Source organism: Rutilus rutilus, assembly GCF_951802725.1.
Source record: "Rutilus rutilus genome assembly, chromosome: 2".
Lineage (NCBI taxonomy): Eukaryota > Metazoa > Chordata > Actinopteri > Cypriniformes > Leuciscidae > Rutilus > Rutilus rutilus.
In genome coordinates this window covers 62,383,894-62,403,490 of record NC_140210.1, presented here as the reverse complement: position 1 = coordinate 62,403,490, position 19,597 = coordinate 62,383,894, and the positions used below count along the sequence as shown (strand labels likewise).

The window sequence follows — 19,597 nt, the reverse complement described above, 5'->3', positions numbered from 1 at the left end:
CATTATCTCCCATTACAGATAAACATGTTACAATCGCATTCAGAAAGACACTCGGACACAGATTGCCCATCAGCCCACGATTTTATTCTGACAAACTAAGCATCAGCACAAACAGAGCAATCTGAACTAAAAGAGACAAAACCAGACTAAACCAGTTCACTATTAGTTATCATCTGGAGCGTCTAATACTGCAGATTTCTGCACATTCATTCATGTTAAATGTCTGTGGGAAACAGTAAGAAGAGACGGTAGCACTGAAAGTCAATCGCCTCACGCTACAGGCCAAACAAACGCTGCATAAATAAAACAACAACAGTGACAGGACAGAGGAAGAGGAAGAGACCCATCAGCCTCTGATCGGTGTGGGTCAAACTGGAATCTGCTTTGGCCTTCGGTGTGTGTGTGTGTGTGTGTGTGTGTGTGTGTGTGTGTGGACCAATCACTGATCTTCCTTCTTCACTTCCTCATACTGCGGGTCGTCGGCTTCATCTTTTTCTCCCTCTTCATCCACACGTGAGTTCGGTACCCACAATCCCGAGTCGATGCAGCGCTTCATGTGGAGTTTAGCCTCCTGCAAGATGAACATCAGACGAGAGATTTTCATTCGCGTTCGCACGCCATCAAGCCATGATACCGTCACACTCGCAACACCGTCACACTTGCAACACCGTCGCAACACGTCACACTCGCAACACGTCACACAACACCGTCACACTCTCAACACGTCACACTCGCAACATCGTCAGACTCGCAACACCGTCACACTCTCAACACCGTCACACTCTCAACACCGTCACACTCTCAACACGTCACACTCGCAACATCGTCACACTCGCAACACGTCACTCTCAACACTGTCACACTCGCAACACGTCACACAACACCGTCACACTCTCAACACGTCACACTCGCAACATCGTCACACTCGCAACACCGTCACACACGCAACACCGTCACACTCTCAGCACGTCATACTCGCAACACCGTCACACTCTCAGCACGTCACACTCGCAACACCGTCACACTCGCAACACCGTCACACTCGCAACACCGTCACTCACACTAGTCACAATGGTAACACTTTCACACTCACAATAGTCACAATGGTAACACTTTCACACTCACAATAGTCACACTCACACTAGAGTCACAATCGTAACAGTCATGCTCACAGTTAGTGCTGCACGATTAATCATATCTCAATCGCGATGTCAAGCCTACGCGATTATATGACGCAAAATGCTGCAATTTTATATTAAATAAACAAATTAGCGCTGTTAACACAGTTAACGCAGCATCTGTTAATTTTTGGCATCCTTTGGCTAGTGTTACATGATCCCGCTCTTATTCATGCAAATGCTTTTAAACCATTCATGCGCGATAAGACAAAAATGAACACGCTGCCTGTGAATGTCCTGACTGTGACACACAGAAAGACTCGCGCTAATACCGTGCGTGCGCACAAAACAGCATGCCAGAATACAGTTCTCTTTCGAACTTGAACGAACAATAACACACACAATTATGCCAAAATGTCTTTTTGTCGAGTATCTTCATAACATAAGAGTAGTCTTATGATGAACGTGAAGAGTTGTGACTCGTGAGAGAATGAGGCGCGTGTGAGATCCGCGTCTCTGACAGCAGCGGCTGGTCTTAAAGGGACAGTACACAGTAGCCACTAATTATATCTGTCGCTAAAGTTAATCAAAGAACAAAGGGAACAGAGAAAAACACTCACTGCTCTTGACTAAAGAACTTTTTTCTTTAGGCAGATTATCACTAGTCTGTGTGTGCATTTATTTTCCTTGAGAACCAAGCAAGTTGACTCATGAAACCATTTGTTTATTATATCGCACATTGACCTCAATTATCGCAATATGACATTTTCCCCAAATCGTGCAGCCCTACTCACAGTACAGTCACACTCACACTACAGTCACACTCACACTAGAGTCACAATCACAACACCGTCACTCACACTAGTCACTATCGTAACACTGTCACACTCCCAGTACAGTCACACTCACACTAGTCACACTCACACGTCACACTCACACTACAGTCACATTCACTAGTCACACTCACACTAGTCACACTCACACTACAGTCACACTCACACTAGAGTCACACTCACAACACCGTCACTCACACTAGTCACTATCGTAACACTGTCACACTCCCAGTACAGTCACACTCACACTAGTCACACTCACACTAGTCACACTCACACTACAGTCACATTCACTAGCCACACTCACACTACAGTCAGACTCACACTACAGTCACACTCACACTCACAGTACAGTCACACTCACACTAGTCACACTCACACTACAGTCACACTCACACTCACAGTACAGTCACACTCACACTAGTCACACTCACACTACAGTCACACTCACACTCACAGTACAGTCACAGTACAGTCACACTCACACTAGTCACACTCACACTACAGTCACACTCACACTCACAGTACAGTCACAGTACAGTCACACTCACACTAGTCACACTCACACTAGAGTCACAATCGCAACACCGTCACACTCACACTAGTCACAATCACACTAGTCACACTCACAGTACAGTCATACTCACACTCACACTAGAGTCACAATGGCAACACCGTCACACTCACACTACAGTCACAATCACACTAGAGTCACAATCGCAACACCGTCACACTCACACTACAGTCACAATCACACTAGAGTCACAATCGCAACACTGTCACACTCACATTAGTCACAATGGTAACACTTTCACACTCCCAGTACAGTCACACTCACACTAGAGTCACAATCACACTAGTCACAATTGTAACAGTGTCACACTCCCAGTAGTCACACTCACAATACAGTCACATTCACAATACAGTCACATTCACTAGTCACACTCACAGTACAGTCACTCACAGTAGTCACTCACACTAGTCACACTCACAGTACATTCACACTCACACTAGTCACACTCCAGTCACAGTCACACTAGTCACACTCACACTAGTCACAGTACAGTCACACTCACACTAGTCACACTCACAGTACAGTCACAGTAGTCTCACTCACACTAGTCACACTCACAGTACAGTCACACTCACACTAGTCACACTCACACTAACAGTACAGTCACACTCACACTAGTCACACTCACAGTACAGTCACACTCACACTAGTCACACTCACACTAGTCACACTCACAGTACAGTCACACTCACAGTACAGTCACACTCACACTAGTCACAACAGTCACACTCACACTAGTCACACAACAGTCACACTCACACTAGTCACACTCACAGTACAGTCACACTCACGGTAGTCACACTCACAGTACAGTCACACTCACACTAGTCACAGTACAGTCACACTCACACTAGTCACACTCACAGTATAGTCACAGTATAGTCACAGTAAAGTCACAGTAGTCACACTCACAGTACAGTCACACACACTAGTCACACTCACAGTACAATCACACTCACACTAGTCACACTCACAGTACAATCACACTCACACAACAGTCACACTCACACAACAGTCACACTCACACAAGTCACACTCACACTACAGTCACAACAGTCACACTCACACTAGTCACACTCACAGTACAGTCACACTAGTCACACTCACACTAGTCACACTCACAGTACAGTCACTCACACTAGTCACACTCACACTACAGTCACAACAGTCACACTCACACTAGTCACACTCACAGTACAGTCACACTAGTCACACTCACATTAGTCCCAGTACAGTCACACTCACACTAGTCACACTCACAGTACAGTCACTCACACTAGTCACACTCACACTAGTCACACTCACACACTAGTCACACTCACACACTAGTCACACTCACACTAGTCACACTCACAGTACAGTCACACTCACACTAGTCACACTCACAGTATAGTCACAGTACAGTCACAGTAGTCACACTCACACTAGTCACACTCACACTAGTCACACTCACACTAGTCACACTCACACTAGTCACACTCACACTAGTCACACTCACAGTACAATCACACTCACAGTACAATCACACTCACACAACAGTCACACTCACACAAGTCACACTCACACTAGTCACACTCACACTAGTCACACTCACAGTACAATCACACTCACACTAGTCACACTCACAGTACAATCACACTCACACAACAGTCACACTCACACAACAGTCACACTCACACAAGTCACACTCACACTACAGTCACACTCACACTAGTCACAACAGTCACACTCACAGTACAGTCACACTCACAGTACAATCACACTCACACAACAGTCACACTCACACTAGTCACACTCACAGTACAATCACACTCACAGTACAATCACACTCACACAACAGTCACACTCACACAACAGTCACACTCACACTACAGTCACACTCACACTAGTCACAACAGTCACACTCACACTAGTCACACAACAGTCACACTCACACTAGTCACACTCACAGTACAGTCACACTAGTCACACTCACACTAGTCCCAGTACAGTCACACTCACACTAGTCACACTCACAGTACAGTCACTCACACTAGTCACACTCACACTAGTCACACTCACACACTAGTCACACTCACACTAGTCACACTCACAGTACAGTCACACTCACACTAGTCACACTCACAGTACAGTCACACTCACAGTACAATCACACTCACACAACAGTCACACTCACACAAGTCACACTCACACTAGTCACACTCACAGTACAATCACACTCACACAACAGTCACACTCACACAACAGTCACACTCACAGTACAATCACACTCACACAACAGTCACACTCACAGTACAGTCTCACTCACACTAGTCACACTCACACTCACACTAGTCACAACAGTCACACTCACACTAGTCACACTCACACTAGTCACACTCACACTAGTCACACTCACACTAGTCACAGTAGTCACACTCACACAACAGTCACACTCACAGTACAGTAGTCACACTCACAGTACAGTCACTAGTCACACTCACACTAGTCACACTCACATCCACACTAGTCACACTCACACTAGTCACACTCACACTAGTCACACTAGTCACACTCACACAAGTCACACTCACACAACAGTCACACTCACACAACAGTCACACTCACACAACAGTCACACTCACACTAGTCACATTCACAGTACAGTAACACTCACACTAGACACTCACAGTACAGTCACACTCACACAACAGTCTCACTCACAGTACAGTCATACTCACACTAGTCCCAGTACAGTCACTCACACTAGTCACACTCACACTAGTCACACTCACACACTAGTCACACTCACACTAGTCACACTCACAGTACAGTCACACTCACACTAGTCACACTCACAGTATAGTCACAGTACAGTCACAGTAGTCACACTCACACTAGTCACACTCACACTAGTCACACTCACACTAGTCACACTCACACTAGTCACACTCACACTAGTCACACTCACAGTACAATCACACTCACACAACAGTCACACTCACAGTACAATCACACTCACACAACAGTCACACTCACAGTACAGTCACACTCACACTAGTCACACTCACACTAGTCACACTCACACTAGTCACACTCACACTAGTCACAGTAGTCACACTCACACAACAGTCACACAACAGTCACACTCACAGTACAGTAGTCACACTCACAGTACAGTCACTAGTCACACTCACACTAGTCACACTCACACAACAGTCACATCCACACTAGTCACACTCACACTAGTCACACTCACACAAGTCACACTCACACAACAGTCACACTCACACAACAGTCACACTCACACTAGTCACACTCACAGTACAGTAACACTCACACTAGACACTCACAGTAGTCACACTCACACAACAGTCTCACTCACACTAGTCACACTCACACTACAATCACACTCACACTAGTCACTCTCAAACAACAGTCTCACTCACACTAGTCTCACTCACACTAGTCTCACTCACACTAGTCACATTCACAGTACAGTCACACTCACACTAGTCACTCACACTACAGTCACACTCACACAAGTCACACTCACTAGTCACACTCACTACAGTCACACTCACACAACAGTCACTCACACAACAGTCACACTCACACAAGTCACACTCACACAACAGTCACACAACAGTCACACAACAGTCACACTCACACTAGTCACATTCACAGTACAGTCACACTCACACTAGTCACTCACAGTACAGTCACACTCACACAACAGTCTCACTCACACTACAGTCACACTCACACAACAGTCACACACACATATTTTGGGGATATTTAATTTTATCAATCAATAAATTCCACTAGAAACAAACCTTGTTGTATTATTTTAATTTTATACTGTGATAAATACAATCTGTATTGTGAAAAGCGCTATACAAATATACTTGACAAGTCACACTCACTACAGTCACACTCACTACAGTCACACTCACACTAGTCACAACAGTCACACTCACACTAGTCACACAACAGTCACACTCACAGTACAGTCACACTCACACTAGTCACACTCACAATACAGTCACATTCACACTAGTCACACTCACAATACAGTCACATTCACTAGTCACACTCACAGTACAGTCACTCACACTAGTCACACTCACAGTACAGCCACACTAGTCACTCACACTAGTCACACTCCAGTCACACTCACACTAGTCACAGTACAGTCACACTCACAGTACAGTCACACTCACACTAGTCACACTCACACTAGTCACACTCACACTAGTCACACACACACTAGTCACACTCACACACTAGTCACACTCACACTAGTCACACTCACAGTACAGTCACACTCACACTAGTCACACTCACAGTATAGTCACAGTACAGTCACAGTAGTCACACTCACACTAGTCACACTCACACAACAGTCACACACACATATTTTGGGGATATTTAATTTTATCAATCAATCAATTCCACTAGAAACAAACCTTGTTGTATTATTTTAATTTTATACTGTGAAGCTCCTTTAATACAATCTGTATTGTGAAAAGCGCTATACAAATATACTTGACAAGTCACACTCACTACAGTCACACTCACTACAGTCACACTCACACAAGTCACACTCACACAAGTCACACTCACACAAGTCACACTCACACAACAGTCACAATCACACAAGTCACACTCACACTCACACAACAGTCACAATCACACAAGTCACAATCACACAAGTCACACTCACACAAGTCACACTCACACAAGTCACACTAGTCACACTCACACTAGTCACACTCACAGTACAGTCACACTCACAGTACAGTCACACTCACACTAGTCACTCACAGTACAGTCACACTCACACAACAGTCTCACTCACACTAGTCACTCACACTACAGTCACACTCACACTACAGTCACACTCACACAACAGTCACACTCACACAACAGTCACACTCACACATATTTTGGGGATATTTAATTTTATCAATCAATAAATTCCACTAGAAACAAACCTTGTTGTATTATTTTAATTTTATACTGTGAAGCTGCTTTAATACAATCTGTATTGTGAAAAGCGCAATACAAATATACTTGACAAGTCACACTCACTACAGTCACACTCACTACAGTCACACTCACTACAGTCACACTCACTACAGTCACACTCACACAACAGTCACACTCACACAACAGTCACTCACACTAGTCACATTCACAGTACAGTAACACTCACACTAGACACTCACAGTAGTCACACTCGCACAACAGTCTCACTCACACTAGTCACACTCACACTACAATCACACTCACACTAGTCACTCTCAAACAACAGTCTCACTCACACTAGTCTCACTCACACTAGTCTCACTCACACTAGTCACATTCACAGTACAGTCACACTCACACTAGTCACTCACACTACAGTCACACTCACACAAGTCACACTCACTAGTCACACTCACTACAGTCACACTCACACAACAGTCACTCACACAACAGTCACACTCACACAAGTCACACTCACACAACAGTCACACAACAGTCACACTCACACTAGTCACATTCACAGTACAGTCACACTCACACTAGTCACTCACAGTACAGTCACACTCACACAACAGTCTCACTCACACTACAGTCACACTCACACAACAGTCACACACACATATTTTGGGGATATTTAATTTTATCAATCAATAAATTCCACTAGAAACAAACCTTGTTGTATTATTTTAATTTTATACTGTGATAAATACAATCTGTATTGTGAAAAGCGCTATACAAATATACTTGACAAGTCACACTCACTACAGTCACACTCACTACAGTCACACTCACACTAGTCACACTCACAATACAGTCACATTCACACTAGTCACACTCACAATACAGTCACATTCACTAGTCACACTCACAGTACAGTCACTCACACTAGTCACACTCACAGTACAGCCACACTAGTCACTCACACTAGTCACACTCCAGTCACACTCACACTAGTCACAGTACAGTCACACTCACAGTACAGTCACACTCACACTAGTCACACTCACACTAGTCACACTCACACTCACACTAGTCACACTCACACTAGTCACACTCACACACTAGTCACACTCACACACTAGTCACACTCACACCCTAGTCACACTCACACTAGTCACACTCACAGTACAGTCACACTCACACTAGTCACACTCACAGTATAGTCACAGTACAGTCACAGTACAGTCACAGTAGTCACACTCACACTAGTCACACTCACACAACAGTCACACACACATATTTTGGGGATATTTAATTTTATCAATCAATCAATTCCACTAGAAACAAACCTTGTTGTATTATTTTAATTTTATACTGTGAAGCTCCTTTAATACAATCTGTATTGTGAAAAGCGCTATACAAATATACTTGACAAGTCACACTCACTACAGTCACACTCACTACAGTCACACTCACACAAGTCACACTCACACAAGTCACACTCACACAAGTCACACTCACACAAGTCACACTCACACAACAGTCACAATCACACAAGTCACACTCACACTCACACAACAGTCACAATCACACAAGTCACACTCACACAAGTCACACTCACACAAGTCACACTCACACAAGTCACACTCACACAAGTCACACTCACACAAGTCACACTAGTCACACTCACACTAGTCACACTCACAGTACAGTCACACTCACACTAGTCACAACAGTCACACTCACAGTACAGTCACACTCACAATACAATCACACTCACACAACAGTCACACTCACACTACAGTCACACTCACACAAGTCACACTCACACTACAGTCACACTCACACTAGTCACAACAGTCACACTCACAGTACAGTCACACTCACAGTACAATCACACTCACACAACAGTCACACTCACACTAGTCACACTCACAGTACAATCACACTCACAGTACAATCACACTCACACAACAGTCACACTCACACAACAGTCTCACTCACACTAGTCTCACTCACACTAGTCTCACTCACACTAGTCACATTCACAGTACAGTCACACTCACACTAGTCACTCACACTACAGTCACACTCACACAAGTCACACTCACTAGTCACACTCACTACAGTCACACTCACACAACAGTCACTCACACAACAGTCACACTCACACAAGTCACACTCACACAACAGTCACACAACAGTCACACTCACACTAGTCACATTCACAGTACAGTCACACTCACACTAGTCACTCACAGTACAGTCACACTCACACAACAGTCTCACTCACACTACAGTCACACTCACACAACAGTCACACACACATATTTTGGGGATATTTAATTTTATCAATCAATAAATTCCACTAGAAACAAACCTTGTTGTATTATTTTAATTTTATACTGTGATAAATACAATCTGTATTGTGAAAAGCGCTATACAAATATACTTGACAAGTCACACTCACTACAGTCACACTCACTACAGTCACACTCACTACAGTCACACTCACACTAGTCACAACAGTCACACTCACACTAGTCACACAACAGTCACACTCACAGTACAGTCACACTCACACTAGTCACACTCACAATACAGTCACATTCACACTAGTCACACTCACAATACAGTCACATTCACTAGTCACACTCACAGTACAGTCACTCACACTAGTCACACTCACAGTACAGCCACACTAGTCACTCACACTAGTCACACTCCAGTCACACTCACACTAGTCACAGTACAGTCACACTCACAGTACAGTCACACTCACACTAGTCACACTCACACTAGTCACACTCACACTAGTCACACTCACACACTAGTCACACTCACACACTAGTCACACTCACACTAGTCACACTCACAGTACAGTCACACTCACACTAGTCACACTCACAGTATAGTCACAGTACAGTCACAGTACAGTCACAGTAGTCACACTCACACTAGTCACACTCACACAACAGTCACACACACATATTTTGGGGATATTTAATTTTATCAATCAATCAATTCCACTAGAAACAAACCTTGTTGTATTATTTTAATTTTATACTGTGAAGCTCCTTTAATACAATCTGTATTGTGAAAAGCGCTATACAAATATACTTGACAAGTCACACTCACTACAGTCACACTCACTACAGTCACACTCACTACAGTCACACTCACACAAGTCACACTCACACAAGTCACACTCACACAAGTCACACTCACACAAGTCACACTCACACAAGTCACACTCACACAACAGTCACAATCACACAAGTCACACTCACACAAGTCACACTAGTCACACTCACACTAGTCACACTCACAGTACAGTCACACTCACAGTACAGTCACACTCACACTCACACAACAGTCACAATCACACAAGTCACAATCACACAAGTCACACTCACACAAGTCACACTAGTCACACTCACACTAGTCACACTCACAGTACAGTCACACTCACAGTACAGTCACACTCACACTAGTCACTCACAGTACAGTCACACTCACACAACAGTCTCACTCACACTAGTCACTCACACTACAGTCACACTCACACTACAGTCACACTCACACAACAGTCACACTCACACAACAGTCACACTCACACATATTTTGGGGATATTTAATTTTATCAATCAATAAATTCCACTAGAAACAAACCTTGTTGTATTATTTTAATTTTATACTGTGAAGCTGCTTTAATACAATCTGTATTGTGAAAAGCGCAATACAAATATACTTGACTTGACAAGTCACACTCACTACAGTCACACTCACTACAGTCACACTCACACAAGTCACACTCACACAAGTCACACTCACACAAGTCACACTCACACAACAGTCACACTCACACAAGTCACACTCACACAAGTCACACTCACACAACAGTCACACTCACACTAGTCACACTCACACTAGTCACACTCACACTAGTCACACTCACACTAGTCACACTCACAGTACAGTCACACTCACAGTACAGTCACACTCACACTAGTCACTCACAGTACAGTCACACTCACACAACAGTCTCACTCACACTAGTCACTCACACTACAGTCACACTCACACTACAGTCACACTCACACAACAGTCACACTCACACAACAGTCACACTCACACATATTTTGGGGATATTTAATTTTATCAATCAATAAATTCCACTAGAAACAAACCTTGTTGTATTATTTTAATTTTATACTGTGAAGCTGCTTTAATACAATCTGTATTGTGAAAAGCGCAATACAAATATACTTGACTTGACAAGTCACACTCACTACAGTCACACTCACTACAGTCACACTCACTACAGTCACACTCACTACAGTCACACTCACACAACAGTCACACTCACACAAGTCACACTCACACAACAGTCACACTCACACAAGTCACTCACACAAGTCACACTCACACAACAGTCACACTCACACTAGTCACACTCACACTAGTCACACTCACACTAATCACTCACAGTACAGTCACACTCACACTAGTCACTCACACTACAGTCACACTCACACAACAGTCACACTCACACATATTTTGGGGATATTTAATTTTATCAATCAATAAATTCCACTAGAAACAAACCTTGTTGTATTATTTTAATTTCATACTGTGAAGCTGCTTTAATACAATCTGTATTGTGAAAAGCGCAATACAAATATACTTGACTTGACAAGTCACACTCACTACAGTCACACTCACTACAGTCACACTCACTACAGTCACACTCACACAACAGTCACACCCACTACAGTCACACCCACTACAGTCACACCCACTACAGTCACACCCACTACAGTCACACCCACTACAGTCACACCCACTACAGTCACACCCACTACAGTCACACTCACACAAGTCACACTCACACAAGTCACACTCACACAACAGTCACACTCACACTAGTCACACTCACTACAGTCACACTCACACTAGTCACACTCACTACAGTCACACTCACACAACAGTCACACTCACAGTACAGTCACACTCACAGTACAGTCACACTCACACTAGTCACACAACAGTCACACTCACTACAGTCACAGTACAGTCACACTCACTACAGTCACACTCACACAAGTCACACTCACACAAGTCACACTCACACAAGTCACACTCACACAAGTCACACTCACACAAGTCACACTCACACAACAGTCACACTCACACTAGTCACACCCACTACAGTCACACTCACACAACAGTCACACTCACACTAGTCACACTCACACTAGTCACACTCACACTAGTCACACTCACACTAGTCACACTCACACTAGTCACACTCACACTAGTCACACTCACTACAGTCACACTCACTACAGTCACACCCACAACAGTCACACTCACACAACAGTCACACTCACAGTACAGTCACACTCACAGTAGTCACACAACAGTCACACTCACTACAGTCACAGTACAGTCACACTAGTCACACTCACACAACAGTCACACCCACAAGTCACAGTACAGTCACACTCACAGTACAGTCACACTCACAGTACAGTCACACTCACAGTAGTCACACAACAGTCACACTCACTACAGTCACAGTACAGTCACACTAGTCACACTCACACAACAGTCACACTCACTACAGTCACAGTACAGTCACACTAGTCACACTCACTACAGTCACACCCACAACAGTCACACTCACACAACAGTCACACTCACACAACAGTCACACTCACAGTAGTCACACAACAGTCACACTCACTACAGTCACAGTACAGTCACACTAGTCACACTCACACAACAGTCACATTCACAGTACAGTCACACTCACACTCACAACACCGCCAAGTACCGGCACATTTGCCAACCCCGCTCAGACTCATGCTACACTAACCGTGGGGTCCATCTTGCTGATGGCGTCCTGAAGCATCTGAATGTCTTTATCATCAAAGCATTTCTGCATTTCCTGTGGAGATGAAGACAGAAGAATCACTGCTATGACAGAAGCGTTCGTTTATGAGAACCTTTAAAATCGCATTTAGCCCTCATTAGTTTTAAGGTCCACTGTCAGTAGTGTAGATGTAAGAAGCGCTGCTCACACTAAAGTCACTGTCAAACTGAGCAGATTTCTGTTTAAAAACTGCGTGAATTTACACAACTAACTTGTTACACACGTGACGTTTTTTACTGGCGGTCGTACAGATTCCTACTGAAAAGACCAGAAATCTCCCATAAAAATTACGCAATAACAGCCGTGACCGAGCCTTTAGGATGCAACCAATGATTGCTTAGATAATTATTATTCTGATTAATCCCACTACATCAGCCACATTTCACTATATATTGAGAACATACTCCATATGGTGTTGAATGTTCTCCTGAAAGCTGTAAGTCAGCATCACTATGGTAACTGTATGTATGGGGAGAGACAGGTGGGGTGTGAGTCTCACCGCCGGCAGGCTCTCGTACACCTCCACAGGATCCAGGCCTCCGGGACCCAGACGCTTCTGACGCTCCTCCTCCTCGTACTCCTTCATGGCTTTGTCAATGCGGATCTTCGCCCGGCCGCGCACTCGCTCCTTAAACGACTCCAGCTCGTCGTTAAATGCGTCCTGATACTGCTGGTCTGCAGTCTGAAACACACAGAGACACACACAGAGAGGCATCAGTGTGAACTTTTATTCACAATACAATTACTTGATCTTTATTATTAAAAGAACCAAGCAGCAAATTAAAAAGTCAGTACAGTACAGCTGAAGCGAATCGGTGCTTTGAGTTATTCAGGTACAGCCGCATCGTATGGACTCTGCAGGACCAGCACGAATGAGAAGCTCGTGAGAAACACACACACACCTTGATCTTGGTGAAGAACTGGCGGAAGCATCCGCGCGGATCCACCTTCAGACTCTTGGCGAGCTCCAGGATGAACTGCATGACGATGGTCTGATGCGCCACCTGCTGCATGAGCGCGTGTTTCTGACACACACACACACGGGTCAGTCACACACACACATCAACTACACACACACACATCAGCTACACACACACACACAGCGTTACCTCCTCCACCTCCAGATCGATGCACATGATGACCAGATAATTGGCCGTTTCCTCACACACCAGGTGAGGATTATCAGACAGGTACTTCTGAGAGTCGTCCCAGCGGCGCAGCATCCCTGCACACACACACACACACACACACACACACACGTCATGAGAACAGCAGTGAACAATCTGACACTGATCTACAAGTGAAACGCTTCTGGAACAAGAACAAATGTGGGCGGGGCTTGATTGTGTCCGTGGGGAACTGATTGGATGGTTGTGGTTTGCTATTGGCTGATCTCATGTGAGTGACAGGTTATAGCCCCGCCCTCGTCATCAGAGAAGAGATGCGGACTCATCTCACCGAAGTGTTTGATCTGTTTCTCGTTTTTCTCCACGAAGCTCTTGTGTTTCTCCTCCTTCTGCTCCTCCGTCTCCTCCTCCTTGTCAGGCTTCACATTCACAACACTCTGAAACACAAGCCCAGAAGTGTCAGTGGTGTGTTCATCTGTGTGTGTGTGAGAGTGTGAGAGAGTGAGTGAGTGTGTGTCGCACCTTACTGAAGCCCTCTTTGCTGAGTGTGTCCACGTTCCAGGGCATCTTCTTCTCCTCTCGGCGGTGCTCCTCCATCTTCTTCTGCCAGGAGCGCTCCTCCTTCCTCAGCTGCTTCTCCTCCGCCTGGGCTTTACTCAGCTCCTTCTCCTGCTCTGTGGAGCCCGCCTCCTTCAGCTCCTTCACCCTGCGCTGCGCCTCCTCCAGCCTCCTCCTGCTCTCCATCAGGCTCTTCTCCAGCTCCTCGCCCTGCTTCAGGAACGCCTCCATACGGTCCACCCGAGCCTGAGGAGCACCAGACATCAGCTCACACATGTGCCCAACACACACACACACACATATTCTCTCTCTCTCTCTCTCACACACACACACAGCTTCAGGAACGCCTCCATACGGTCCACCCGAGCCTGAGGAGCACCAGACATCAGCTCACACATGTGCCCAACACAGACACACACACACACACACACACACACACACACATTCTCTCTCTCTCTCTCTCTCTCTCTCTCTCACACACACATTCTCTCTCTCTCTCTCTCTCTCTCTCACACACACACATTCTCTCTCTCTCTCTCTCTCTCTCTCTCTCTCTCACACACACACACACATTCTCTCTCTCTCGCTCTCTCTCACACACACACACACACACACACACACACACACACACACACACATTCTCTCTCTCTCTCACACACACATTCTCTCTCTCTCTCTCACACACACATTCTCTCTCTCTCTCTCTCACACACACACATTCTCTCTCTCTCTCTCTCTCTCTCTCTCTCTCTCTCTCTCACACACACACACACACATTCTCTCTCTCTCTCTCTCTCTCTCTCTCTCTCTCTCTCACACACACACAGCTTCAGGAACGCCTCCATGCGATCTTTAGGTACTGGTACCTTTTTGAAGATACTAACCCTTGTTTATCAGATCTAGCCCTAACTCCAGTAGTGTCTAGTATGTAATTATACATATCTTAAGAAAAAATACAACTAGCGCTTTTTTTTGTTTGTTACTTGTAACTTTTAACATTTCAGATCAAATATATCCTTATAGATACTAGTTCTATTTAAATATTCAGCATGCTAATAATATGTAGAATAATAATGAACCAACAACATATCAACGAGAGAATATAAGAATATAAAGAATAGGCATATGTAACACAGAGCATATATACTCTTATTTAGACATGACTCATTCTCAGACGCAGATTAATATCCAGGGTTATGAATGCTCTCCAAGAGTCCCAGTCTCCAGTATAGTGGTGGTTATGGACCGGTGGATCTGCTTAACTGTTGTTAGGATTTTATTATCGGTAGTAAAGTCTTTATTATAGCCTACTGTACTGTCAAAACAATAAATGTCATATTAAACATACGTATTTCCTTGCATTCATGCTAATCAATTAGCTAGATAAACCAACATAGCCAGTTTATTATGAAAAATCAATCTTCTATAGCAGGGGTGTCCAAACTCAGTCCTGGAGGGCCACTGTCCTGCAGAGTTTAGCTTCAACCCCAATTAAACACACCTGAACCAGATAATCACGGTCTGATTATCTGGTTCAGGTGTGTTTAATTGGGGTTGGAGCTAAACTCTGCAGGACAGTGGCCCTCCAGGACTGAGTTTGGACACCCCTGTTCTATAGCCTTAGTTTGGCCTGCATTAGCATATGACCTCTGATTGGATGGTTGAGAGTATACTCATGCATTAGCATATGACCTCTGATTGGATGGTTGAGAGTATACTCATGCATTAGCATATGACCTCTGATTGGATGGTTGAGAGTATACTCATGCATTAGCATATGACCTCTGATTGGATGGTTGAGAGTATACTCATGCATTAGCATATGACCTCTGATTGGACGGTTGAGAGTATACTCATGCATTAGCATATGACCTCTGATTGGACGGTTGAGAGTATACTCATGCATTAGCATATGACCTCTGATTGGACGGTTGAGAGTATACTCATGCATTAGCATATGACCTCTGATTGGACGGTTGAGAGTATACTCATGCATTAGCATATGACCTCTGATTGGACAGTTGAGAGTATACTCATGCATTAGCATATGACCTCTGATTGGACGGTTGAGAGTATAGGCCTACTCATGTTTATGTAATGATCTGCTTGAAAGATATCTCTAATATTTTCTTACGAGGTTGAAGATATCTGCTAATTAATAGTAGTAGCTATTCTGTTCTATTAATATATGACTAGTAATTATTCCAATATTGACTAGTATCTTTTTAAATATATTATTCAATACTTATTTATTGTATGCAATTACTTTTTCTTATATCCTAGTACCTATTTAATAGATACTCACAGTTATATGTTAGGTTCTAGTACTTCTTTATTAGGCACTAGTGTCTTCTTTAATGGTTACTAGTATTCTTTATCATCTGACTGGTCCCAGCTGATGTTGTACTGGTCTCAACATCTGTAACAGAGAACGGCCACTGGAGAGTGCAGTAAACTCCGCCTAGTAACCTCTAACCCTGACCCTAACCCATCTGGAGTAAACACTAGTGGGGTAACTGTACCTATTACACCCACATCTGAGGCGTTCTCATAGATATTGACATAGTTTATAAGAAAAAGATTTATCCCTCATTTGAAAATGTATTAATTAGTTGATGAACATTTTAGAATATAAAATTAAGATATTTTAGGAGTAAAGTCAGAAGTCTTGGCATTCAAGCCCGCATGTGTTCCACATCAGCCCACATCATCACTGATACACACAATATAACTAATTTCAAGATTGAGTGAGTGTGTGTGTGTGTGTGTGTGTGTGTGTGTGTGTGGTGTGTGTGTGTGTGTGTGCGAGCGAGTGAATGGTGTCTCCAGCGGAACAGGCTAGGAGTGTCGATGTTCGGATGAGTGTGTGTGTGTGTGTGTGTGTGTGTGTGTGTGTGTGTGTGTGTGTGTGTGTGTGTGTGTGTGTGCGAGTGTGTGTGTGTGTGTGAGTGAGTGAGTGAGTGAGTGAGTGAGTGAGTGAGTGAGTGAGTGAATGGTGTCTCCAGTGGAACAGGCTAGGAGTGTCGATGTTCGGATGAGTGTGTGTGTGTGTGTGTGTGTGTGTATGTCTGTGAGTGAGTGAGTGTGTGTGTGTGTGTGTGTGTGTGTGTGTGTGTGTGTGTGTGTGTGTGTGTGTGTGTGTGCGAGCGAGTGAATGGTGTCTCCAGCGGAACAGGCTAGGAGTGTCGATGTTCGGATGAGTGTGTGTGTGTGTGTGTGTGTGTGTGTGTGTGCGAGTGTGTGTGTGTGTGTGAGTGAGTGAGTGAGTGAGTGAGTGAGTGAGTGAGTGAGTGAATGGTGTCTCCAGTGGAACAGGCTAGGAGTGTCGATGTTCGGATGAGTGTGTGTGTGTGTGTGTGTGTGTATGTCTGTGAGTGAGTGTGTGTGTGTGTGTGTGTGTGTGTGTGTGTGTGTGTGTGTGTGTGTGTGTGTGTGTGTGTGTGTACCTGGTGTCTCCAGCGGAACAGGCTAGGAGTGTCGATGTTCGGATGAGTATCGTCTTCATCATCAGACACCTCGATATGATCCCACACACTGTAATCGATGGTCGTCATGATGGATAGTCAGTGATTCTGTCAGCTGATCCTCCCTTATAATGCTGTACAGTATCGCTCTGTTATTGTGTTTACAGTAGTTATTGTTATAGTTGTGTGTGTTTGTGTTCTCGCGCACCCGCCGCTCTTTCTGGAACTCTCCTTCACTTCCGCTTACCGTGACGTCATCACCGAGCGTCGCGCACCAGTGGCACGTCACTCTCCTGAGCCGCCCTCACGCCTGTAGGGTGTTTCTCAGACATAAGGCTGTGTCCTAACGAGGGTCCGAGGCTGTGCTCTTCATAGTTCCCATTCTGAGGCGTAGGCTAGTGTCCTCCTTAGGCTAACCCTAACCCTCCTCAGCGATTAAACCCGAGAATGAGACGCTCTACTAAGAGCGCATGGCTACGTCACACATGTCCCCGTCCCCCGCGGTCACGTCACGAAAATACTATTACATTTTTTATTTATTTTTATTTAAGTATTACATATTACAAATCTTTACATTAGCTGGCTTTCTATTAATGCAAAACAGTGAATGTCTGCGGTCTCCCAGTGGCTCACATCAGTTTAGTGTTAATGATTAATTTACAGTTATTTGTTTAACCCTTCATTGAAAGAGTCCTTCGCGGTCTCATGATGAGAGAGTCCTTCGCGGTCTCATGATGAGAGAGTCTGTCACTATACCATATTCGCTGAGCATCTGCAGTTATTAGACGGAGTAACAGCACATTATTGATCATTATTCGCGCGGGAATATGTTCTCTTAGGGGGCTTATCCCCTGATGGATTATCAAAAGCCCCTGAGTTTTTTAATATGTTTCACTTCACAAATAAAATTAGTTTTATAACATTTAAATCTGTCTGTCTGTGATGGAAAGCAGTGTGTGCTGCTGGCTGTAGTAGTAGATTACCGTTTATCTCTCTCACACACACACTCCACTAAACGCAGCTCGTGTCGGGTGT

At 44.4% G+C, this 19,597-nt stretch overlaps 1 protein-coding gene across 1 annotated transcript; it reads right to left on the bottom strand.

Annotated features, from left to right (window-relative positions):
* Positions 1-62: 62 nt before the first annotated feature.
* On the bottom strand, positions 63-19,043 carry cdc37 (cell division cycle 37 homolog). The gene is made up of 8 exons (XM_084402338.1): positions 18,545-19,043; positions 15,063-15,344; positions 14,872-14,977; positions 14,523-14,638; positions 14,316-14,438; positions 13,913-14,095; positions 13,357-13,428; positions 63-571 (listed from the first exon to the last, which is right to left on the bottom strand). Exons 1-8 carry the CDS (start codon positions 18,650-18,652, stop codon positions 440-442), a joined length of 1,122 nt encoding a protein of 373 aa, XP_084258464.1. The 5' UTR covers positions 18,653-19,043; the 3' UTR covers positions 63-439.
* Positions 19,044-19,597: the final 554 nt, after the last annotated feature.

What these genes read in the sequence shown, in the direction of transcription:
- cdc37 (XM_084402338.1), bottom strand. Translation starts at nt 18,652, where the DNA reads ATGACGACCATCGATTACAGTGTGTGGGATCATATCGAGGTGTCTGAT. An exon ending in GAAACAGATCAAACACTTCG is followed by an intron (nt 14,639 to 14,871) that starts GTGAGATGAGTC and finishes GTGTGTGTGCAG; the next exon opens with GGATGCTGCGCCGCTGGGAC. An exon ending in TCAGCAAGATGGACCCCACG is followed by an intron (nt 572 to 13,356) that starts GTTAGTGTAGCA and finishes TTCATCTTGCAG; the next exon opens with GAGGCTAAACTCCACATGAA.